We start from the raw sequence: 26471 nt of genomic DNA, 5'->3' as shown, positions 1-26471 counted from the left end.
TGAGCAGCATCAGAACATTAGAGGGTTGTCTGACTTCCTTGTTTTCTGTGGCAAATTTCCACTGATGGTAGTAGAGAACTGAGGCAGGGGCTGAAGATGTAAAAGCAAATAAAACTAAAGATTCTTGGTAGCTACTTACCTACAATGGCTATTCATTCTTCTCTTTTTTTTTTTGGCTCAGTGCTGTTTTATTATACCCTTGACCGCAGCATATAATTTCAAGGACATACATATTGATTTGAATGTCAATTTGATTCCTTTCCTGTATTTCAACCTTATGATGCATATAAATGGCAAATAAGCATGCTGTAACATTCACAGGAGCTGTTGTCCATCAAACTGGTGACTCTGAACATAGGCTGCTTGAAGTAACGCATATGAACATGCAAACTGTCTCCGAGACGCATGGTCATATTAAGTAAATCTCTAACAATCGTACATACAGACCAGTAACAAAACTCAAATATCATAGTCCTACCCTCTTCTGTTGAAGACTGCAGTTTCTAACTGTTGCATATACTGTAGCTGCTCAAAGAGCTGAATAAAGTGAGCATAGCAGATTTTTTTCAGAGAAAAAGAGTCATACAAAAAGTTCTAAGTACAGTAAAGTGAGAAAGTTCCCAGAGCTCTTACTTTATTTTCTCTTTGGTTGCTAATTAGGATTTGACGAGTTTGAAACCCTGTCCTGTGTCCAGCACTGTGGGAAGAAACCAGCTCATTTTCAGCCTTTTCAAGCATCTAAAACACGCTTTACAGACCCAGAACAGATTGAGACCACAAAACCAGTTTGCCAGAAGTACTAATGGGTAGGTGATACGTGGGAAGTATATCATCCAGTGTTTGGCAACATCACTTCCCGTTGGCAAATGCAAAGTGTAGTCGCTCCAGTGTTTTGATACACCATACACTGCTTTCACTGTACGTCCCTTTTCGGACCAGCTGATGTTACTGTTGGGGTTACAGTTGTACTCAACCCATTGCCTGGTGAAGTCACCAAGCTGTGGAGGGTCTGCTTCCTCGATGTCTACAACTTTGGCCATTTTTGCTCCTTGCACAGCAATATACTGGTTATTTACTTTTCTTACTTCTTTAACCCAAGGCTGAGAGTTCTCACAGTCTAAAACAATGATGAGTCGAGAACAAAAAGTGCCGTTCTTCTCTCTCCACCATTCCAGAAGTGTGTCAAGTCGTAAAGCATCACCTCCTGCCACAAAGAAAAAATATTTAAGATTTGCAGGAAGAAAAAGAAATCTCTGTAGAATTTTGACTGCAGGTTCCAACAATCCCTTATTTTAACAACCTGGACAGAGGTAACGTAAGTTTTCAGCTGATCCTCCCTGCTTGTAGATGTTGCATATCTCTAGAGAGATATTAACTTGATTCCACCTACTTGCTGTGGCAGATGAGGTTGTAAACTCACTCTTGATTTAAAAAAAAAAAAAAAAAAAAAAATTCCCTCACAGGATGAAAGAAAATATAGCCTGTTGAAGAAATCTGGAAATAGCTAAACAAGAGAAGAAAATCTGAAATCGTTTATTTTATATTAAATTCTTAATAACTTTAATAGAAAAAGCACTCTTTTAAATATATTTTTATTGATATTAAAAAGGACTCCTCTTTTTAGGAAAAGAGAGGGTTTTTGAACACAACACATGCTAACAGTTTTGAAGCACAATGAGAAAGGCACCTACATGCAAAACCATCACTTTGGCTTGAAAAAAATCATGTGATTAGGAATGGAGAGATTCACTCTATAGACATAATTGTCTTCAGAGCTTCAAGCAAATTAAAATTGATATGGATTTACAAGTCATTGAAACAAAAATGTCATAGGAATTTTTTCCACAATATTTATTTCCTATCAGCTCAGAAAACACTTGCAACTGGAGTGTTAAACTTCTCATGTTCCATCTCAGCTCTTGCTCCAATAATGCTTTGAAAGAGCAGACTGTAATCAAACAGAGTTACCTATAGTGTGGAGTCCTTCTGCTTAAGTGTAATGGATACTGACGGATCTACGTAGCTTTGAAAAGCAGACCACTTACTCAAGCGCCTACGGAAAACATCTTACAAACAAGTGACTAAATCTCCACGGGCTCTGCAGTGACTATTAACGCGAAGAACTGATAATGTGTAGGTGTTGGCAGGTTTGGGCTATGATACAGATTTACCACAAAAATGCTCTAGTTTGAAAATGTCAACTTTGAAAAAATGCTTCAAATTAATAGCTCAGAGTTAGAGCTTTGAGCATGCTACCACAGTTCAAGTAAAAGCAAAATTACAGGACTACAATTTCCTCAAAAATGCAAACCTGGAAAACTCAGTATCAAAGAAAATACAGAAATGACTTGTCTTAGTATGCGATCCTCAAATTCCTGTAGTTCAGTGTATTTACAGCAGAGACTGGTATAGCAGCAGTTGCTCTTTTCTAGGTAAGCCTTCTGTGTCAATTAGCAGTAAAAATTTCTTTATTTGTTTACATTTTAAAGGCTTATAAATAAACTTTAGTTTAGCCCAACTATGCAGGGGTGCCGGTGATTTCAAAACAGTACTGGGTAGAACTACCCAAAGAAAACACTCTCATCCTTCATAAACACACACAAACACATGCTCAGCTTCTAACCCTACTGACCTCAAACACACAGCACAAGATTTAGGCACCAAGCTGTGTAAGAAATACATGCGTCTGGGCACGTCTGGCTCTTTGGCAGGTTTTGCAGGCAGTTAAGCTGACAGTTTCAGCAACAGAGCAAAGCTTCATTAGCCCAGCTCTTGCCTTTGCCTTCACTCAGAGAACATGACCTCCTAGGTCGCTCGACTGCTCATACTTTATGCATGACTAGTTAACAGTTTCTTTTAGATACCACTGTGTTACATCTCAGCTTCCAACAACAGAGAAACATCATTGGTGAACTAATGAATCCAGTAAGCCTCCTTTAAAAGATGTCATTACAAAGCAAAGACTACGCTGCCACTGCTGTGCCGTATCACGGCATAAGCCGGCAGTAAGACACTACTTTTTCTATCAGGTTAGAATGCTGTATTTCATTGTTGCCATCTCTCTTCATCCTCTCCAGAGGTGGGAGGACGGTACACGTTACAGGAGGTGAAGATGAAATGTTCTATCTGTCATGAAATGCCACTGTCCAATACATGTGGTACAAGTACACATTCAAACAGCCTTCGTCTTTCCCATTTATACTCCAAGTTACATTCAAGAGCAGCGCTATCTGGAATGAATATCAGGTTACACTCCATCTTTTATCTAAAATTTATCACAAAACAGGATGCAGGACATATAACAGCAACCTGTTCCTCTCTTCTATGTGACTATACATGTCCCCAAGTAGAAGCTGAAGATGTGTTTGGACAGAGAACTGAAAAGGAGCTTTGTGAGAAAGCTGAACACCACTGTATTTACTCAGTGTACCTTTTAGCACAGAAGCTTTTTTTTTTTTTTGTAACAGTGACGTTGGCCCTTATCCTAAAAGTACAGGCAGAATTCAATTTAGGCTACAGCTACCTGAACAGGTATACAGAGACTTGAGCTCCCCTGTCACACTCCAGGCTGGCCAGATGTAAGCCAGGACTGGGCTGGAAGTTGTTCTGTTTTGCATTCAGCTCTATATATGCTATTAAGCTAACCACGTCTATGCTGCCAGCTGGAGCACGGGTGGGAGGCAGAGTTTCGCTGCTAGCCTGCTCCACACAAAGTGTGGACACACTTGGCAACTGCATGAGGCAGCAGCTGCTCTTATGGATAAGACCACCCTGTTCTCAGAGAAGTCGTTCAGCCACTCTGATGTACATGGCGTTACATCGCTCGTGCTAAGCTCCGAGTATGGCTGTGGCTTTTTAAAATCACTGATACGGATAAACCTTTTGAGAAAAATATAGACATGGCTCTTCAGCAGGCCTAACAGTTAAGGTGTAGAGTTGCATCAAAACAGGTATACAGTCTCCAGATGAAAACTGACTGGTGCCTGAACACCTTAGCATGACCACACACAAAGCTCAAATCTGTCTACACTGTTCAAGCGCAGACGCCCCTGGAGAGAGGCTGCTGACAAACAGGCCAGAGCGTGCAGGCAGAGCACTATCTGTGACAGTGAATTCTGTCCCAGAAAGAAAAAAAGTTGTAAATTTCAATATATTTACAACAAGATTCACTTTTTGCACATAGCAACCTTAGAAGCCCCGTTCCATACAGCAGGAGAATAAGGCTAAATCTACCAATTATTTCAAAACTTCAGTAGGTTTAGCAGCAATTTTTATACAGTTGAGATAGAGTTGCTGATTATAAAGAGATCCAAAACAGGCTGTGTTAATTCCCTTAGAAGTAGCTGTGCTGGCTCTGCTACATCCAAGGAATGAGAAGAGTTTTATACTCATTACAGTAGAAAAATATTCCTCAAAATACAAGGAAAATCTGTCTTTAGTGCAGAATGGGGTCCATTTTACTTTTCTGGGGGAAAAAAAGCAATCTTTAAAGTTACCTTCTTGAATTCTAAGGGGAATAAGAAATCATGTTTAAACTTGTAAGTGTACAACAATATTTAGACCATTTTGAGAACAACTAAAAGAATGGCTAGCTGCAGAAGGACTTTGATAAAAGTGACTAAATACTAAAAATGACAGGGAAATTAATAAAGTAACATACCTGACTGTCACACAGAGCAAGGTAAGAAAAGAGCTGCTTCCTTAGATCAAGTTAACTGCACACAAAACGAGCTTCTGCATTTCTCCATTCTCTCCACTAGCAGAGGCAGTCAGCCTGCAACTTTGCCTGTTTTGATGATTCCTTGTAGCCTCTGAATCTCTTAACAGTCATGCTCTGTGTATTACCCTTTCTCTTCTTCCTTTCCTACCGGCAGCTTGTATGAACCTGTTCTCCAAAGACTGGTGGCTCTTCGCCATTCTGGACTATCAGATAATAAATGTTACCAAAACTTCAAAGTTTTGCAATACCAATGATTTTTTAAAGAAATAATTAATCAGTTTGGATAGTTTATCAATATCAAAACTATTAACAAAAAAAAAATCTCCAAACTAGTTACCTGCTAGTGCCCATTCGCCAGTGCCATGTGAGTGACCACTGTAATATAAAATGTAGGTGTCATGTCTGGGTCCATCTGCTGTTCGAAGTTCAAGAAAAGACTTGATCTTGGAGTGAAGGGTATCAAAGGTCAGTCCGCTCGTAGAGTAGTCACAACCATACGTCTCAATCATGTGATATGCAAAAAATCTTTGAATGGCATTAAGCATGCCAGTAGACCTCAGATTTAACTCTTGTACATGCTCAGGTGGAAGAAGAGTTGGTTGGCCATCAGGACTAAAGAAAAGAAAAAGAGCTGTGTGATTACGATTTATAATTATTTCAGGCTTAGTGAACTTCCAGCAATTGCTGATTTTTTTTCTTCCCTGTGTGTATTTTCTCTGCTACAAAGAAGCATTGTTCTAAATTCAAATTGACTTGAAATGTACAGCTCAAAATACTACATTTGAGTGAGGGACCACTATCTCCCCCTCCTTTCTGTCACACTTCTTCATTTCAAAGCATAGTACTTACTCAACCCCATGCTATTCCTGCAGCTGAGAGACAGACGGGGAGAGAAGGGAGCTGTGATGTGAACATGCTGGGCTCCAACAATTTCATTAAGTCCCACTGAGAGAGCACTGCCTTCAGATAGGCATTTGTTCACACAACTAGAAAGAAGTGCAGGGAGAATGAGTGCTAATCTGCACAAAACATCATGCAAACTAGTTTCCAGTAGTAGACTGAAGAAAAATTCATGTACACATTTTGCTCAGATATTTTGTATTTATTTATCTCTGTTCCAAACTAGCCTTTATTCAATACGGTACTTACACAAATACAGTAATTCTGACTTGTGTGTGCTGGTCAGATGCTGATCATTCAGCATATATAACAAGAGAGTCCTCGGGTTCCAAAATGCATTTTATATATAATATATATAAAAATTCAAATAAAAGCTATATTATTTTATATATTCTATATAAAATATATATACTATATAAAATACATAAAATTACGTATGTATCTACAAAAACTACACACACTTTGTTTTTGGTAAGTCTACATAGCTATTCATTAATCATGACAATGAGAGACACCCAGTTACGGGAGCACTCTTCGGGATGTATTTTCAGAAAAAGAGATGCATTCATCACTCTTCAGTCAATGTAATAATGGTAATGATAAGAAGTATGACTGACAGTTGTACCAAACTGGCCTGATTTATACTCAGTTACAGACATGGAGAAGTTTTGTGGGTGAAAACATGGAGACGGTCTTACTCTACTAATACAAAATATGCCTTCTGTTTTTTATGTATGTGTATGTATGTATGTATCCTTCATGCATTTTTTTTGCAAGTCCGTGTGTAAAGCTATCTGGTTTCTTTATTGGTCTAGCTAATTAAATTTTGCACCCCCTCACCTGTCTGGTGCCTTCATGAAGACTAACATTCCACTACATCATCACTGTTTGTCTCAGCCCATTATTGAAAAAGTCAAGATTTGTTAATAAAGAAGTTTAATTCTGTCAGGTCCTAAACAGTTGCGCAAGAGTATCTTATTCACTCAGAATTTAAAGGGAACTGTCAGAGCCAGAATAACACAATACAATGAAAGGATTAAATTGTTGCCATGGAAATTAAAATAATTTCTATTGTAATGTAAATGTTGATTTTTTTTTAATCCCTAACAATAATTGACTATGTGGATTTTTTGAAAAGACTGTACAGCTGAAGACTGTAGACCAGAAGCTCAGAAAATTTGTTTTTACAGTATTTTATACTACTGAAGATACAGTGATCTAAGATCAGCACGCTACCTTCTGTTTCTTTTCCTGTTAAGTTTTTTCCTTATTCATTGAATCTGTTACACATACTGCAAGCTCGGCAGTTTTCATAAATTGGGCAATTTTATTTTTAAGCCTCTCATTCCAACTTATTACTCTGCTTCTCTTGTAACTCAAACAGATAACTTACATAGCTCTTGTTTATCATTTACAAAACAAATGCATACACGCAATTTTAATTATACAGCTAAAGTAGCATTTGCAAGTTTAAAGCTTATACAAAATGGGCAAATAATAATAGTACAATCCCTCCGCCCCCAAGCATCTCTCATATGCTAACATTTACATTTGAATAAAAATCAGCTGTAAATTCACAATACCAATAACACACACGTAGTCCACTCACAAATCTAATTGTCATGCCCTTTAAGTGCAGACATGACCTTATTTAATAGAATTCAAAACTGTTTTAACTGATCTGTTTGTTTATTAAATCTCCTCATATAAAATATCTGCACTTAGTAAAATGCCCCAATCCTTGGAACCTGGTTTAGTGGTGGACTTGGCAGTGTTAGGTTAATGGCTGGACTCAATGATCTTTAAGATCTTTAAAACCTAAATGACTCTATGAAATACAGACTACAGAATCTGCCTATGCATGACTGTTTTCTAAAAGCAAATTAAATACATATAAAAGGGTGGAGTTGGAGTTACTAATTCTTTTTGGAAGGTGAAGAAAAGGAAAAATAAAAAATCTGCCTATTATTTAAATTTTTATTTAACTATTGAAAAGTTCGAGCAACAGCAGTGAATTGCCCCTACGAGCTACACTACTGCGAAGCTGAAATACAGTAACGGTACCTGCAAAAGTTGGTGGGAATCACAACAGCATACCCAACACACGTTCCTCCCAAGCAGTTTCCCAGCTCATGGAAAAGCCCATGAGCCATGGATTCCAGAGGTAAAACGATGAGAAATGCACTCATGAAGATCCCATTGGTTGGCTAAAAAGAAAATACAGAGATTAAAGTATTGAATGAAAAATCCTTCCCATCCTGAAACATGTGAGTTATTATATATAATGTATACTTATTTTTCCACATATTGCACGATCAGGCCTTAATCAGTAAAGTACAACACAGAATATTATGTACCCAGCATCAGAAGATAGCATACTATATTGCATCATTAAAAATATAGATGTAACTACTCTTGCTTTTTAATGCCCCAAATACTCTTTGTGGAGTGCAAAAGATGACTTGTGAGAACACTTATTAACATTATTACAATTAAAAAACCAGTTATTTATCAGCTACATAAATATCACATGAGAAGGGACATCCATTACAGGACTTTGTAACATTCAGACAGCTAATAGCCTACATGAAACTTTCCTGGTTTGTAGGCAAAAAGTAGTTTTGGGAAAGATTACATTCACTGATACACAGATGATTTTTGTAAAAAAAAAAATAAAAATAAAAAAAGGAAGTTGCAAAAGTTAAGTCTCAAGCACTAGTACTAGTAAAATAAAAATGGACTTCTGAAATGCCACCTGTCAGTGAAAGGCAGAACAGATACAGATTAATTTTAATTATTTTAATATGATTATGGTTTAATGAGGCATTAAATACTTCAGGAAAGGTGGAAATAGTATTATAGCATATAATTAACCAAGAACTTTAATATCCATGGTACAGTTATTAAATATTAATGTTTGTTATGCAGGAAAGGAAATAAATTCGTAGCTATGGATTTCTGTCTTGAGAAGAGTCCTGTAGCCTCTGACCACATCCATGTTTTATTCGTCCTCTTTGCATAAATCTACAGTATTAATGTTTTTAAAAATCTGGATATTGCCTTCGTTTAACACTCAGTGAGTTGATGTGGACTGGTAGTTCAGCTTACATACAGGTAAAGCTATTAAAAATTCAGAAAGTAAATTATACTGAAAAAAATTACGCCTAAACCAACTCAGTTCTTGTTGAGACATGGCACTAACCCAATTATATTCAATTCTTAAACACATAAATATTACATGACTTAGTCTGAAAGAATAGCTTTACCCTAATGTGCTTCCTGCCCTAAGGAAGAATACTGTTTGCTCCCTATCCTGGTCTTAAAAAGCGTCCCATTATACTTCTGACAGAAGAATTTCTCCTATGTGTCCTTGAAATTGTGACAGCAATACTTTTTATGACAAATAAACACCAGAATCTGATATTAACCGATAACTAACTGATAGCACTATTAACTGATAGCACCACTCTCAAGTAACTGGTAACTGTTAACTGATAGCATTATTCTCAAATTCCAACAGCTGAAACCACTATAAAACTATATCCAGTTCCTATCATGCTTTATATAATTCACGACAAATGAAATGTTTATTTCTTTAGCTTCTAGCTCTCAAGGACATGAAGACATGACGTTTAGCAGACATCACATCATGTTACAGAACAACTACAGAGAGCTTCCCTTTACCCACAGCCCCTCACAGCTTATCACGGAGATGCAACTAATATGCTCATTGATTTGCTAATAGTCGAGCTACACAACTAGTTCAGATATAACAAGTCCATCAACAGGCCATAATGCTAGTGCTAACCCTGCCATTCCTTTTCATGTGGCATAATGTAATTGGATGTTTTGGCGCTAATAATTTGAAGGTACCAGGAGCAATGTGTGCATACGATGAGCACAAACATTACAGGAGATTCACAATCACTTATGTACATCATTGTCTTAGCCATCTCAGGAGGGACTTTGCATAATTCCAGATATATTCCTTTCCCCATCTCTGTCTTGCCCACGCTCAGAGGGTCAGGATCAATGAGTGAGTGAGTGAGCAGATGGAATGTATTTAGGCCAAGTGCAGAGAAGCACTCACATAGTGATTCTCGCGCTTTGCGTCAGAGAGATTTTCAGAATAATTTCCCCCAAATCCACACAATTACCTGAAATCACCAGAGGACAGGAAAGCTTAAAACAGTGTAACAATTACGGTGCAACCTCGACTTGTTTTGTTGTCAATAAGAAGAAAAATCTTGTAACTAAGACAATATAATTTTTGTTTCAAACACATCAGCAGAAACTGCTTATTTTTGTTGCTCAGATTCCCAGATGCACTCTGAAAATGAAAAGGAGCAGCAGCAATAAACACTTACAAAGACTTGGTTAGTTTTAGTTCCATAGAAACCTTGTAAAATATAAGACTTTGATGAAACAGTGTAGGCCTCCAGCTAAATTACTTTCAAGATCTGGAGACTTACTTTTGCAACTGTAGATAGCAGAAGGATAATTTGCTTTAAGTTAAAAAAAAAAAAAAAAAAAAAAAGGAAAACTTGGATCCTGCAGAAATTGAAAGGCTTGTCTGGAAAAGTTTCCTATTTATGATTGGTTAGTTAGAGGCCTTTCTAAACCTTGGCAAGACTGAACTCATGGACCAGGAAGTCTTATAATGCATTTTTATGACAAAGTCAGTTTTTCCATCATATATAAATATCACTTTTCTTGGATCTTGTTAGAGAAAACTATTCTTACACTGCATTAGTGTTTTCATCACAGAGAACATATTACAAAATAAACACCACACTTGCTCATAAAAACTACAGCTATCATAATAAGCTAAAGAATACTATTATATTACCTTATATAATTTTATTGTAGAAGTTTTCTTAAAATACGCCATGTTGTTCTAAGCACTCTCTGCATTTCCTTAAACCCCTAAAACACACGCAAGTTCTTAAGCCTACAGAGTGTTCTGCAATAACACAACTTGAGATCATCACAAAGATTAATAGTTCTCACCAAACATCTGATGGAGACCGACTTCTAAAAAAAATTTACATTTGATTGTTTAAAGTACTGGCAAGAAGACTCACAAGTACTTGTGAGATGAGGATCCTACACAGAAACTGTAACATCATCTCAGTGATCCATCTTGCTCTTTATCCTGCTTTGAGTTTGTACCAAATATTAAAGAGGAATGTGAAATACGCTTTATAGTGTTATGAATCAACTCAGCTCTATCTGAAGGTTCAACTTTATCTTAATTTAGTGGCCATCTTACGCTATGAAGTATGAAAGTATTGTTAGCATGTATATTTTACACATATAGACATTATCTAACGTAAAGCTGCTGGCACTTGCTGTCAGCACTTTTTCAGCAGTTTTGATTTAGAAGAAATATGTCACTAACAACTACAATAACGATTAATGATGTTTAAAGCAGCTTTTTAGTAAGATAATAAAGTATTTTAATTCAGCACTGAAAAAAAAAGACTGTTGGCATTTTAAAATACCTAAATTATAAGAACTCAAAATAGCAAAAAATAATATCTAATTAAGTTAGTAATTACTGTAAGTCTGAAGATAGGTCCCTCTTTCAAGAAAACAGCTAAAATGCCAGGTGGAGACTGTCACTGCTTTACTAAATTCAAAAGATTTGATGACTAGTCCTTAATGGAGCAGATGGCCACAGATGCATAGGCGGAGCCAGAAAGGGATTTTGTTCTTTCATCTGTTCAACCCATTTCCATTCTGTTTTCGACTGCACTGGCACTCTCAGCCTCCAGTACATCCCTGTACTCCAAGTGCCTGTTGATTCCAGACAGACTGCTCAAAATGCAAACAGAAGAGAAATGACAGACAATAAAAGTTGAGTGAGATTTGCTAGCAGTATTATCTTTCCACTTTTTTCAGCTTTTCAAGTAACTATTGTTAAATGTAACTTTGTTAAAACACCAGAATTTAGAGCTATTTTTTAGCCAAGATATATAGTTATATGTTAATGTGTAGAATAACTCCAGCCCCAAGAAGTAAACTGCTGTTGGAAGTGGAACAGTTCTTGAACTTGATTTAACAATGGCGCATTACTGACATATGATGGATTAAAAAAAAAGAAGAGGAAGAAAAAAATATGAAACATTAGTTTAAATTGGAAACCAGTTACAAGGATCTATAGAAAAGCCCTTCTGATTAAACTACAAATAAATTCCTAAACAGATGTCAATCAGCTAAGACAATCACAGAATGGTTGATGCTGGAAGGGGCATCTGGAGGTCACCTGGTCCACCCCCCTGCGCAAGCAGGGCTACCTACAGAAAGCTTCCCAGGATTATACATAACAGACTAACAACTGAGGAGGCTTACAAAAAATGTCTTTGTGTATTTATAAGCAAAAATTCTGCCTTGCTTTCCATTATCCAAGCTGAATAATATTTGCCTATTTTTATACATACAAAGAAATAGAAAACAAACAGTTCTGCTTAGCTCCTCTGCAGTGATTCTGCAAAAACAAAAAGTATATGCTCCATGAAGGAGAAGGCTCAGGAGAAACAGGGTAACATGATAACTAATCTACAAATATTTCACAGATAGCTTTCCAAATGAGAACAAGATACGTATATTACAGGTCAAAAGAAGCTTAAAGACAAAATTTGTAAAGTTACAATGCAGATCAACTATCAGAGGAAATAGCTTTGTAAAAAATTATTGAATGAAAGAATTGCCTCTAGAGAATGATAAATAATCCAGTACTTCTGACTATAAAACAGCCCTGGGAAAATCTAGAAAACAGTTTGCAGAAAATAGTCATCACATTCACTGGCAGATGGATTTAATGTGTTATGTTTCCCACCCCTGACTCCCGTTCTACCCACAAGAAAGCGTGTGCTTTAATCTACGTGCATTTGTCCCAGCAAAACCAGAAGTGGTTACCAATTTAAAAGCATACTAAATAAAAAATTTGAATTCTGGAGCTGATGAGACTTTAACAGCAAAGCTTAACACATAAATCAGATTCCTTAGACTAACAATGAATACTTCCTTTCTCCTGTCATCGCAGATCCCCTTCATAACCGAGGGCTTCTGGAAGCAGCGGCGACAGCAGCAAGGTGTGCTGCCAGCGTGGATGTGAGCAGGCAACCTGACATGGCCCTGGGGACAGAACTGGACAGGTAGAGAGCTTCTACCTACTGAGCAGCTACTGCAGAGAGGAGGATGGGCAGCAAACATAAAGAGGATAGCGGGTGAGTTTGAGAAGAAATGACAAGCAGTGAGCAAGGGGAATTTAGGACCCAGCTTAAGAGATGATGAAACAGTAGGGAAAGAAGGAATAAAGGTATTACAAAAGAAACTAAATAGATAAGTTTATAAAGAAACAGTGAGATATGCAAGTCAAATGGGCAAGGGCGGAAAAACTGGCAGTGGGGAAAAGAAAGGGTGGAACTAAAGATGACCAGACAGACAGAGAGGAGAAAAAAAGCAGGAGTTGCATGGCTATTCAAGAAAATATGGAGAGAGGTCAGAGGGTGGAGCAGGGCTTCTGAGGAAAAAAAGAAAAAAAAAAATCAATTAAACTAGACAAGTAAAGCCTGAGTAGGACTGGACTAAAGACACAAATCAGGAAGAAAAGCAGGGAGAAAAAAAGGAAAAGACTGGATATGACTTGCACTCTAAACAGGTATTTAATGTGCAATGTTAACAAAAGTATATGCAAGTAAATACACAGGTTATTTAGAAAATTTCTAACTATTCAGAAAGTAATCTTGTTTCTAGAGAAATTTAAAAAGTCACCACCTTCTATTTTATTAAGCCAGTGTAAACTGTTCTTTCAAGAAACACCAGGCAATCACACCACAATAAAGAATACAAAATCACTAACTCTCCCCAAAACCAGAAAATACTTATACATAAACTAACTTTTCTTCAATGAATAATTTGAGTTCAATAGTACTGTCCATTTAAGTACTCAAGTATATAATGAATACTATTATTTTACTAACCCATGAAACTAACTAAACCCAAGAATAATGTACTGAAAGTACTTCATTCCATTACTTTACCTTTCTCTGACATAGTTTATTTTTCTCTTGGTAATATTAAATACAGGTCTTCCAGGGATAATAATTCTCCTTGGACAGTAATTCAGAAAAACTGTACCTCTACGCTGGCATAGAGCACTTAACAAAATCTGATTTTAAATTTCTGAGAAAAAGATTCCTCCAAATCTTTCCCAGATCTTTGCTTGCAAATACCAAGAGCTCCATTTTTTTCACATTTTATTGGCTTCTGAGAGAAGTAATGCCTGAGTCATTTGCGTGACTTCTGCTGGGTCCTGTCCCATCCAAGCGCCTCACAGGCACGTGAGTAATTGCTGAAACGAGTAAGCAGGAGTTAAAGACTCTATTGATCTGACTGAAATTACTCACACAAATGTAAGGGTAGGTGCAGAACACCTCCTGCAGATTTTGCAAGAAAAATTTCAATGTATTCCTATCAACAAGCCAAGGTGTCTTTCCATTCCCAAAGCAGGGATTATTTCAGGAGCAGACCATGTCCCAACTGAAACATGCCCCACTGAAAAGTCATTACTCCAGTTTTGAATGCAACTACCTTTAACAAATTACTTTTACACTTCTCATGCTTCCTGAGCTCATTCTCTGCTTTCAGACACACCTGATGATTGTGCTTTTCATGTTTAAAGCTTGAAAGTAGAATCTCTCTCTGACCGATCAGGACCCACAGTTCTTCCCAAGCACCAGGAACAGAGACATTTAACCCTTGGCTTAAAACAAAGGGTAAGCTCCCCTTAGAGAAAGGTCCTTAGCTAACAGGACTTCCAGCCTCAACGGTTCTGCGTGACTCAGAAAACTACTGTATGTGAACAGTGAGTTAATTGACCTCACTTTAAAGGCCTTTCCACAGAAGAAGATTTGATATTTCTCTGGCAATTTTAATCAAATAGGATACTGCTAGCCACCAATTAGCAGACAACTGTCTCTTCAGGTCTTGACCTTTCATACACTTGAGATTTATATGATGCACAGATATTACAGTTATTAAAAACGTTAAAAGGGCATATATAATGTGCCTGTAAAAGTTTTCCATGGAATAGAACTCCTCTCCTCCTCCACCCCATTTCTGGCTATAATCTAACATACACAGCTGAGCTAGACTTTCATATGCTAGGGCTAATTATTTATAGCTAACTGTTAGGAGGTACCTTTCCAAGGCTCAGGTTTTTAGCCAATTCTCTTCCTTATATAGGAGGTCAAATGGCAGACCATGAAGCGATTTCAAGCCAACTCTCTTACCAAATGCAATATCATTAAACAAGCTTTCAGTATATCTTCATAGTGAGGAAAGGTATAAATAAAAGACAGTTCACCTTCTAGGTGACACATGAGAGATTTCAAATGCAATTAGCACTTACTAAAATGGCAACATATATCCCAAATGCAAGTTGCAAAGACTGAAAACTGTTAATCTTACATACATGAAAAACGTCTTAAACAATTTTTAAAAGTGCAAACACGTTTTCAGGAACTGGTGACTGAGGAACACTTGGCATTCCTAAGGATATAGGGAAAAAATATGTTGAATATTTAAGTAAAAATAAAATAAATCTGTAATATAAGAATGTAAGAGTGGTTGTATTAGGCTGCACTTGAAGGTCCATCTAGAAGGATGTCTTGTCTCCAAAGAGGCCAAATGGATGCCTAGGAAAGACTACTAGGACAGACCAAGCACACGTTTCCTGAGTACTCCAACCACTGGTGGCTCAAAGACTTCCTGAGCCAGATGTGGTTTCCATACAGTACGTAAACCCCAGTGAATTTGTTTCCATGAACTTATCCAGCTTCTCCTGAGCCTCTGCAAGCACTCGGCACACACAGCATGCTGCAATACACATGCTGCATGAGGAGCTACTCCTGCCTGCGTGGCTCCAACGTGCTTCTTGCCAACTTGATTCCCCTCAGCTTTTGCACTGGAACTGATCGTTTATTGTCTCTGACTGTTTACCTCCTTCCACATCACACATAATATTTTACATGTTCATCATATTCTTACTTGGTTTTCTCTTTTCCAGACTGAAGTATCCTTGTTTATTCATTCCCTCCACGTCAACTGTTTCATGTCTGTAATGAATTTTGTTGCCCTTCTCTGAACTTTCACTTGTTTTTTTATCTATAGGATGGCAAGTAAGAATTCCACAGTTATTCAAAACATAGAAGCTATGGATTTATACAGTGGCACAATGCTAACTCCAGTCCTTTCCTAATAATTCCCAATATTTAATTTGCTTTTTTGCCCACTAATAAACATTAAGCTGATGTTTTCATGGAAAGGCATCTAACAGCCCTAAGATCTCTTTCTACCACATACTAATGGCACCAGCTTTTTTTTCTGCAGGAAAGCTTTCTTAAAAACAAAACAAACCCAAACAAAACCCTGAAATTCCAACCCAGTAAGTATTTAGCAATAACTACTACTTTTTAAAGAGGTAAGGCAGAAAGTGTTCTCTGATGGTCTGATTTGTCTCTTTAACTATTATAATACATACAAATCACCATAAGGAAAGTACATATTCCCTGGAGAAGCTTGATTTCTATGTAACTGTTGAGCTTGTTAGACCTCCTGAAACAGCAGACTGTTCAAAATACCAGCAAAGGATTCTAAAGTAGAGTCTTAAGGCCTTGAATTCCCCCCCAAAAGAAGAAAAAACACTAGTTTCCTTAAACCTCTAGGAAAAAAAAACAATGCCCTGCAAGAAGGTAAATTGTGTGCTTATGCACCATTGCTTTCTTACTTCTAATTATCTTCAAATTTGACACTATCCAGAAAAATACACAAAAGACTACAGCTTCCTGCAATCATTATAATAAATGATACATCCATTATTAAATTACATTCTGGTCAGGTATTTCATTTTCTGACCACAAATGAAACAGACACAGTGATCTGCAAGGCAAACATCACAACATCTTCTGAAGTAGAAATGCTTTTAATTGGAGACAACTGCATTCATTCATGATCTTAAGCTCATGCATTACTATAAACACATGATGAAAGAAATATAAATATAGTAAAAGAAATGTATACATAATTATCTACCAAAAATAAATGATTATAATAAAAAACTGGATTTCCTGACAAGTATTTGGACTGATGTCTTTCACTTTTGCTACCACAATTCTTCCTCTTTCCACTGAACAGGCAAATATGCAACCTATTAGACGGAGATGATGAGCAACAGCTTATCTTATTTACACATAGAACGCTACAAACTTAAAATAGCCAATAACAAATATTAATATTTTACATGTATTGCCAGTTTACTTTTTGTGAACAGTCCTGCACAAGTCATTCCACAGTACAACTGCACTTCTTCACAATTAGTGAGGGCTGAAAACTATGAGACATGTAATAGTTGAATTTGGGGCAGAGGACAGAGACAGAAAAAATTACAATGAATTATCAATCGATGCAAAGAGAAAAAAGTAACAAGATGGGTATGAATCCAACCCTCCTTGCTTATGCACACAGCTTGCAGTAACGAAGCAGTGCTAAGGGAAGTGCCTGTGTGCATGAAACAAATGGCATGGGGAGGGGGAGCTCTTCCCTGAAGGGCTGCAGCAGGAGAGCCTGTCCAGGTCTGGTGGTGAACTCGCTGCAGAGAGGCTCTGGGTGCCACCAAAAGAAACTGCCTCTCTCCAGTGACTATCTGGACAACTTATGCACTTAGAATCATAGAACAGGTTGGGCTGGAGAGACCTTTAAAGATCATCTAGTTCAACCCCCCTGCAAGGAGCAGGGACTTGATTTGTTCTGACAGCTTTCTTAGGTGTAACTAGGTGGACTGACTCCATCCAAGTAATTTTAAAACTATGCAATTACTAACTAATGTGTCTCTGGATGTTAAAAGAGGAGAGTATGGATAGATAAATTAAGATTATTTGATAGAGATGGTAAAAAATTGGTTTTACTGAAAACAGTCATCTAGCATATAAAAATTAAAATTTGCATTTTGACAAAATAATACAATTATCAGAAGAAAAAGTATGGAAGTTAGCAATATTAGCATACTGATATTCCATCTTTACAGCTTACATCTCCCAAACCACTTTCCCATTTCTTGCAGTGCATTAGCACCTTCGCTTCCTGTAAAACATCTTGGGGATTTTTCTTCTCTACTTCTTTTTGGTTTTGTTTCTTCCTTTTGTCCTTTCTGTAAGTCCAGACACTATAGCTGTGCATGCTGCTACTTTTCCAAAGAAATACGAAACTACTCAGCCTTTCTCCCAGGCTTGTCTTTAACCTCTAATGCTCTTCATGAAAAAAAACCCTCAAACCCCAAACTAAAAAAAAACCCACAAAACCAAAACCAAATCAAACAAAAAAACCCCAACACACAAAGTCTCACAAAATAACTGTAAATTTCCTTTTCCATCAAGTTCTGTGATACCTTTCATCCATGAGGTTACTTAATCTAAGAAAATCTGCAGGAATGGGCAGTAAATTGTTTTGGAAACACTATGGAGACATTTCTGTAAACTGTATCTGCCATAAATAGTAAGTAATTTTTACATATATTATTATTATTATTATTTTACATATATGTAACTCATTTAAAAGATGCATAGATACAAAAATTATTGCTGTCAGTTTTCAGAACAACTTAAAAAGAAAACAGACATGAAACTCCTTTTTCACCCTACTGCACCTGTGACACCACACAATCTACTTTAACCAGGCACTGAACAAGCATTTTGAGATAAATTTATTTTTTCTGTTAAAGAAAATACAATATCCTTAATTCAGAAGTGTAAAGAAAAGTCAAAGAATGCTGTGTGATTTTAAGAACAGAGGACATATCCTGTAATGCATAACCAGATCTGAAAATAAGACATGTAGAGCATATGCTGTACCAACAATTTACCAGTTTATCACCTGACCTCTAACTCTGCATTAATGATTAGATGCAGAGCAAAATTACTGAAAAATTCATTCTTAAAACATGAATTCGCCTTGATTCAATTAAAATAGTCCACAAGAAAAGCCCTCAATATAGGGAGAACTACTAGGGTTCAACACTGTGATTTACTTTGAAAACAAATTTTATAGCACAATGAATTCAAAACCAAACCAATTTCATAAGTAGGTAAACTTAAAGTACTTGGCACACTTTTTTTTTTTCTCCGGAAGCATTAATTCTTCCTGTTCTGCCCATGTAAACAAGCTGGCGTGTTCCAGCCACCTTAACAGGCCACACTCAAGGTAGCACAAAGTGTTAAATTCAAAGAGCACGGTGGTGTCAAGGTAGCACAAAGTGTTAAATTCAAAGAGCACGCTGGAGAAACCAAAGGTTCCAACTCTGAATTGCGGAGTCACAGCACACCATCAAATGTCACAGGAATTTTAAGGAACCAACAATTCTCAGGAGCATTCTCAAGAGGGAGATCAATATAAAGAGATTATTATTTACCTGCCAAGAAACAGCCCCCAAAACAGCAGTCGCAACAAGGCTGAAAAATACTAGCTGTTCCGAAATTAAACAGAAGTGACGCATTCCTTTAGATGCCATAACTCTGTCAAGGCTGTTGTTTTCTGCACGGTGGGTATAGTACACCTTGTGACAATCATTTAGTTTTGTGTGAAATCCCCAGAGAGTTATAAAAAAAATCACATGACAGATCATCCAGAAAATTCCAAAAACAGAAAAACCAGGTATCACAAAATACCAGAGATCCAAGTCACGTAGCTTAAAGGCTGCAAGAATGAAAAAGATTAGTTCAATGACTCCAACCGAGATGACGGAAAGCCTTCTGCAAATTTTACCACGGTACAAGTAGGGTTTCCATCGTTCAGTAACTGAAAGTCCACTGAAGTAAACGTCGAGAAGGGGATCTGAAATCAGGCAGCTGAAGAAACATGCCAAGGCAAACGGGTTTGTGGGGATTTGCAGTGATGGAAAAAAAAGTAAGGATGCAATGGCTCCAAAAATTGCCAAATTTGGAATTGCCAAAAAAGATTTCATACGTAAGTCAATAATCAACATGGCCAAAGCTATGACCAACAGAATTATACTCACAGATTTTTCTACCAGCATAGTTGTGCTGGCAATTGCAAATCCAACTAGCTCCAAAAATTCAACTGTTGTCAGCAGAGTTGGTCGGTGATGGATAGAACCACAAATCCTCTCAACCAAAGCACATAATATCCTTAGAATAATGGCAGAAAGGAGCAAATATTTAGTAGCTTCTTCTTTTGCATCCGTTTTGAAGGCAGAATTATTAAGAAAACAGAGAAGGCCAAGTAAAAAACCAAACCAAAGATTGGAGAGACTCAGACTGGCCGTTTCCATTGAAAAATAGTAGTACAGTATGCTGGCAATTCCAAGAACAAAGAGCCCCAGAATAAATATTACCAAAATCAGTGCATCTGCAGTTTTTTCCCATCTGACGTAAAGGCCCATGCAAATGGCAACCAGTAGGTTGATTCTGGCAAGATAGCCAAGGTATCTGACTGATGAATGCATGCTCACTTCTCTGTTCGCTTCTTCTAGCCTTGTCATTGCTGCGTAGAGACAATGACTAAAACAGTAACGCAGTGACCTACACATGTAAACTGCAGTTAGGGGGTTTTACCCACTCGACTGAAAGTAACTATTTGGGTTTCATCCAACGAACACAATCCAATAGCTGCCTTCTGTAGGATCATTTCAGTAACAGTGGCCCAGAATCACTGAAGTCCTGCAAGAAGAATTAAAAGAAGTGTCAGTGGCAAATAATTCCTTTTAACAGTAGACTGCATAAACATGACAGACACATCCTTTCTCACCAAGGAGTTTAACATTTAAATTAAAAAACACATCATAAAGATCAAGTAAATGTGTTTTCACATTTGGGTCATTATCAAAACCAATATAAAATGGGTTATGCATAGATCTTATTTCATAATTTGAATGAGAGGAAAAGATAAACCAAATCTGGCCTGTGCAGCTTTTCCACAAAACCCATCCATTAGGAATCTGTATTGGACACCTACAGGTTTTGAAAATATTCCTATGATATCCATTACCTTCTAAAATATTTTAATATTGTTTTAAAACATTGTTTTACTTCTCCATGGTAAGTTCCTGCTTTATATTAAACCTTTTCAGTATGTTTTGCAAGACTTCTTCTTAGTAATCAAATAGCTATAGGATTTACAAAAAGAATTTTGTAATCAGTTAACAAGTTTAACCCACAGTTGATCATGAAAAAACATATTATTATCTCAATTTCATAGAAGAGGAGTGGACGCACGGATGTATCAACTGATCTGGCAACATTTTCAGAGACTTTTCTTAATGTACAATCAAAGTCTTAATTTTCACTCCTCCAAAACATCTTTTTCCCCACAAAACAAAACCAAAAAATTGATCAGGATAAATATTATATTTAGAACATAAGCTCTGCTTACCCAGATCCCTTTAACTGACATGCTTTTCTTTTTAATATAGTATAGGAATAGACAGTAATATTTTTAGGAGGAAATTTGCAAAGAAAAAAAACGTGGCTAGGGAGCTCTCACTGGAGATGATTAGTATTTTATGGGATAAGCTTCTTCCTGGTCTGAACTCAGTCTTGAAACATGAGGATCTCTGTAATCTTATTGGTGTTAAATCTTACTGAGTTTACACATAAACAATACTATTAATTGCTATTATTAGAAACAACAAAGTTATGGAGGAAATTCTATTTCCTTGAAAATCTCTATTTCATTGTATTTATAGGCTTTTCTACTTATCAGAGGGTTGTCAGAGGCACAGTCCAGAGCTCTCTAGTTAAAGGCAAAAAAGGTTTGTACTTCGAAGTCACAATCTTGTTCTGTACACAAGATGTGTTATAAGTGACAAATTGATAAGAATGACTCAGAGAACAAGCTTTCTGTGAAACTACATGTAAAGAGAACCACATGTACTTCTGATTTTTGATCCTTTTGTGCCTAGAAATTTTAAACTAGGAGTCACTAAATGAATAAAACAGAGCCTATACCTCCAGAGAGAATAAGGCAGAAAACAAGAGGTGGATCACAAGAAAATACAAAAACAAGAAAATCAGCATCAATATTTTTTAATCTCTAGTTCTCTTAAGAAGTACCACAAATTACAAAGAGCCCCAGAACAACCAATCATCCAGATTCCCTTAGCTAAAACTTTCTGAAATCCTATGTAGTATTTATATGTAAGTTTTGTTTTTAAAGTTATTAACAAAAAGTTTATCAAAGAGTATGATTATACATGTTACGGGCATAATCTCCAAGAAATAAGAAGTCTCATATGTAGCATTTACCATTTTGGAAGTAGTTACCTAATCACTCATTTTGCAGAGACTTCTGAAGAGCTAATGGTAAGAGAGAGCAGCCAGTGTGTCAAGAACACCCAGAGGTAGGTTGCTGCTTACTGCTTTCAATTATAATGCTGGGGGAAGTATGAAAGGACACCTTGACTAAAACTTCAAACTTAGACTTCATTCTCTCTTGATTTTTAACTTCTCATTTTTTTTTAAATCAGTGAACAACAAAAGAAAAAGTGAATTGACTGAGTTGCCTATAAGTTTTGGCTAATTTGAAGACTGACACCGAGTGTAAAACCAGCTTAAGTAATTGGTGTAGAGACAAACTAGGCCTAAGAAATCCTAGTGCTTAAATTACTTCAATTTGATAACATATTTTCAAATTATGTTAAATACCGAACAACATTGCAGATATTACTTTGGAAAGAACTGTGCATTAAAAATCTGTTTAATTGAAATAGAATATATACCATATACTTAAAGCAAATGGTTAGTACATGATGCCTTTGCAAGTTTAAGTTCTTTGGATTTTAACTGTGCATAGTACTGGTTATTATTACAGTTTCATACATATAAACTTAATTCTGAGTTGCCTGGATGCTTAAGATCTCATAGTATTTCTCCCCTCACTTGGTAATACACTTACTGTTCCTCTCAACCTTTCAATTGTTTCTACTTCATATAGCTAACACAGCCCGAAGTTAGATATGATATTCCAGGTCACAATATATCAGGTACCACAGCACCGTTTGCAGTCTCACTGTTTCTTGTACTACAACCCATATTTGCTTTATGGACAACTTGAGATATTTATTTCAACTCCTACACATGCCCTCCCTCACCCCCGCTTATCTCTCATACAAACCACGAATACAGAGGAACGATATTCCCCTTCCAACCCACAGCACTGACATGGGACTACTCTTACGCTGAAGCACATCTGCCATCCTGTCCTGTTATCTGGATTCCTGAGCCTTTCTGGAACCCCTCCAAGTCAAGGGGCTAACATGGTACGTATTTCCTTGGATGACAGCCTCACAGAAGTCAGCAGGCTGGCTCACAAGCAGAAGGCAGAAGCTCCCACTTAATGCCTGGCTGGAAATTTTGCTACCGCTGCTAAATTATTTTCTGGTGGGATCGTTACACTAACAAACTCAATTGCAGGTAGGCAGCCACTCTGGCAGAAAACTACTCTGACTAGTTCAGCTTGTGCCAAGTGGAGTTTTGCTGCTATCACATTGTGAAAAACACAAAAGAAGCTCCTTTGCTGCCGCCCCATGCGCTGCGCTGTGCCGCGTGCCGGGGTGGGGAAACACGCCTGTTCCCAGCGGAAAGAACAAAAGTCTGCTGGAGCATGAAGCACGCGCAAAATGACAGCTCAGATCCTCTTCCTTATCTTCTAGCCAATTAGCAAAAATGTGTACTACTAAACCAGGCTATCAATCGTTTGTCTTTCTCTAACCAAAACACATGGTCAACTTTTTAGTGAAAAGAAGAAAAGGCAGCATTTTCATGATTCATGTACTCTATCGTGCAGACATTGCCAACTAAATGTCACATGGCAATTCAGACAATTTTAATGAGAAATTTCAGTACCTAATTTATTCTTTAAAACATAGTTATTTGTTACTAATTTCTGTTAAGACTTTGGCTATTCAGACAAAGACTGTTCAAAGCCAAGGGGATGCTGTGTTTGTTTTTTAAACTAATGGCCTTGAAGTTACAGGCTGCAACATGAGTTACGAATCTTGGTAAATCACATTTAGATCCAAACCAGAATATGTACACTCACAAATGTTTGCCAACTTTTGCAAACACATTTTTAAGCAACAGCTGAAGTGTATCCAAGAGCTTTGCTATACATAAAGGAACAGTGTTCTCAAAGCAGTTTTACCATCATTTGCCTAAAAAAAGTAGGAAAAAAAAACCCAAACCCAAAGATGGTTCAGTGGTTTAACTGTAGGTGACTTAAAGCCCGGGTGAGGCCTATCTGAAACACTGGACCCGCTTTCCTTCACTTTTATTCTTCCAGTTTAGCAGGTATGTTTTTTAAAAAAGCAATTCTATGAGACTTTTTTTAAACAAAAAGTCCTATTTAGGTAAGGCGTTAATAAAGCAGACTTAAGCCTCCGATGAACGACTCCGTTCGTTTTCAGACGTTAACACCGAGCCCGTATTCCGGCTAACCGGTGTCAGGCAAAGGGGGAGCCCCCGGCCGAAGCCCCAGCTGCGGGCCCGCCCCGGCCGGGGAAGTTTAATGACGGCACCTGGCTCCGCGGAACGGGCGCTGCCAGCCGCGGGGCCGCCGGGGCGACGCCGCTCACCACAAGCTGCCGCCCCGGGAAGCTGCTCTGTGCGGACGGCCCCTGTCCCGCCGTGGCCCAGGCCTGCCCGGGGAGGCCGCCCGGGTCCCCTCGTGTGTGTTTCCCCCCTCCCCACCCACGCCGGGATGATGGGGCCCTGCTCCACGCTCAGGGCGCCGAGGCAAGCCTAGCCCAGCCTGGCCGGGCCCAGGCGCTGAGCCCCCGCCGTGTCCGCTGCCCGCAGGAGGCAGCCCGGCCCCAGCCCCGTCCCGCACTCACCTCAACAGGCGTCCCGGCAACTTCCCACCCCCCGCGCGGCGCCGCCGCCATGTTGAGGCCGAGCGAGGCGTCCCGGCTACGGGCCGCGCCAAGGCTCAAACGCGCCGCCGCGGCCGCCCGGGCGGTGAGGCCGCTGCAGGAGCCCGGGTCGCTGCTGCGGGCAGGCCGGGCCCGCGCCTGCCCCAGGCGCTCTGAGGGATGGGGCGTGCGGTTGGCCCGGGGACAGCTGCCGGCAGCGAGGGATTAGCGGGGACTTTCCGACCCCCCCACCCCAGGCCTAGAGTAACCTCTGCCGAAAGGATGCGAAAAAATCCTCGCCTTTAGCGGGAGTAAGAGTTGTTTTAACAGAAACACTCATTGCTGTATTGCATGCTGTATCGCTGCTGAGGGAAGCTCTGCTGTTATTTAGGTTTGGTGACCTGCGCCAGGTAGGGAAGTGGTGTGAGGAGGGGCCGAGGGGGCCGCACTGAGGGGCAAGGGGGCGATTGCCTGGGGTGGAGAGCAAATATCCAGAGCAGCAAGACCCATCTACTGTGGCTGATCCCAGCACTGCCATCCGGCCCACGGTGTGAGAGAAGAGACCGGTGCTGGTGTTGCGCCCTGCCAGGGCCGGGCCTCAGCCTGGGCCGTGCTGCATTGCTCCAGCTGCCTGGAGTCCAGAGCCACATTTTCTTGTACAAGAGTCACCTACATCTCGCCTGGCATTGATGGGACAGAGCGGGGTTGTAACAGTGTGCCCACCGGCACCCTCCAGCCCCACAGGTGCCTTGTTCTTAGGAAATTCAGTAACATCTAGATGATAGGTAAGAGCGAAAGCATATTCTCCCCTGCACACACAAAAAGATTGGGCCATAAGAATGGAAAAAAAAAAAAACCAACAAAAAAACCCTCAAACCTATAAACACTGTCTACTGGTGCTTCAGACACAGAAGAAAGAAACCTGTATTTGAGTCGGGACTGCAAGACAGACTGAACGTCTGTAGCCTTGCCCATCATTGGCCAGCAAGAGCCTTCTAGGGGAGAGGACTCTGGACCTGGACCCACTCCTGCTTCCCAAACAAAAGCCTTTACCACCCTGTCATTATACAGAAGGCACGCTCCCTTGACCGTAAGTGTTTCACAACACTTACTGTTGCAGGCAGGTGGGCAACAGCAGGAAGTTTCTGGATCTTAATGGCTCCATTGCTTAGACAGGCAAAACAAGGGTAGTTCGACTTTGAATGAAGTTTAGACAGCTGCCTCGCAGGGGCTCTTTGAACTGCAAGAGGGCTGGCCTGCTGTGGATTTGTCCTTTGTTCCTGTAATCCCTTCATCACAACCAGCCCCTTCCTCCCCCTAGTCAAGAAGCACTAATGCCAAACTATGACAGTCTGTCTTCCCCGCCTCAACTGTTCAGACAACCGATTCACAAGAACCTCAGTTATCTCCACAATCCTTACTCCTCTTCAGATTTTAAATAAAACTGGCCAACAGGCCTAAAAGTTACATGGGGTTAAAAAAAAAAAGGCACTAAGAAGTTTTGCTTAACAAACAGAACAGCAGAAATCTCAGTTGTTTAGCAAGTGTCACCTGCTTCAGGTGCTTTCCCAGCATCATGGACCATACTTAGTTGGTACTGTATCTGTCCAACTGTGATTTAGGAATACTCTCCAAGCAACAATTTGTTGAACTTCTCAGAGAATATTTTCTTAAAAAAAATAAATAAAAAAAAAACCCCAAAACCCAAGGTTTCTGTACAAGTTTGTGAAATGCAACCCTTCTAAAAAAAACTTCCTGCTATTTTACAGCAAGTCTCCCTGAAGCAGAAAAGGACAGAAAGATGCTGCAGGAAGCAAGACTGAGAACAGCAGTGAAATCACATTTTCTGGTCTTCACTGTCCAGTAAGAGACCCGAATATACCAGCTAGGCTCTGCAATGCTAGGGGGACACTTCAGTTCTGAAAT

The 26471-nt window shown here is 38.8% G+C and overlaps 1 protein-coding gene across 2 annotated transcripts; it reads right to left on the bottom strand.

Moving 5' to 3' along the window:
* Positions 1–155: 155 nt before the first annotated feature.
* Positions 156–24632, bottom strand: TMEM168 (transmembrane protein 168). 2 transcript variants are annotated; one of them, XM_086747660.1, is made up of 5 exons: positions 24528–24632; positions 19092–20358; positions 7685–7827; positions 5058–5332; positions 156–1204 (listed from the first exon to the last, which is right to left on the bottom strand). In XM_086747660.1, the coding sequence occupies exons 2-5, from the start codon at positions 20226–20228 to the stop codon at positions 657–659; spliced, it is 2103 nt and encodes a 700-aa protein (XP_086603786.1). In that variant the 5' UTR covers positions 20229–20358; positions 24528–24632; the 3' UTR covers positions 156–656. The 2 variants fall into 2 exon arrangements, with proteins under 2 accessions (XP_086603786.1, XP_086603792.1); XM_086747666.1 differs by having other exon boundaries at positions 20258–20358.
* Positions 24633–26471: the final 1839 nt, after the last annotated feature.

Source organism: Chlamydotis macqueenii, chromosome 1, assembly GCF_036417535.1.
Source record: "Chlamydotis macqueenii isolate bChlMac1 chromosome 1, bChlMac1.mat, whole genome shotgun sequence".
NCBI classification, from domain to species: domain Eukaryota; kingdom Metazoa; phylum Chordata; class Aves; order Otidiformes; family Otididae; genus Chlamydotis; species Chlamydotis macqueenii.
This window is presented reverse-complemented; position numbering and strand designations above follow the sequence as displayed.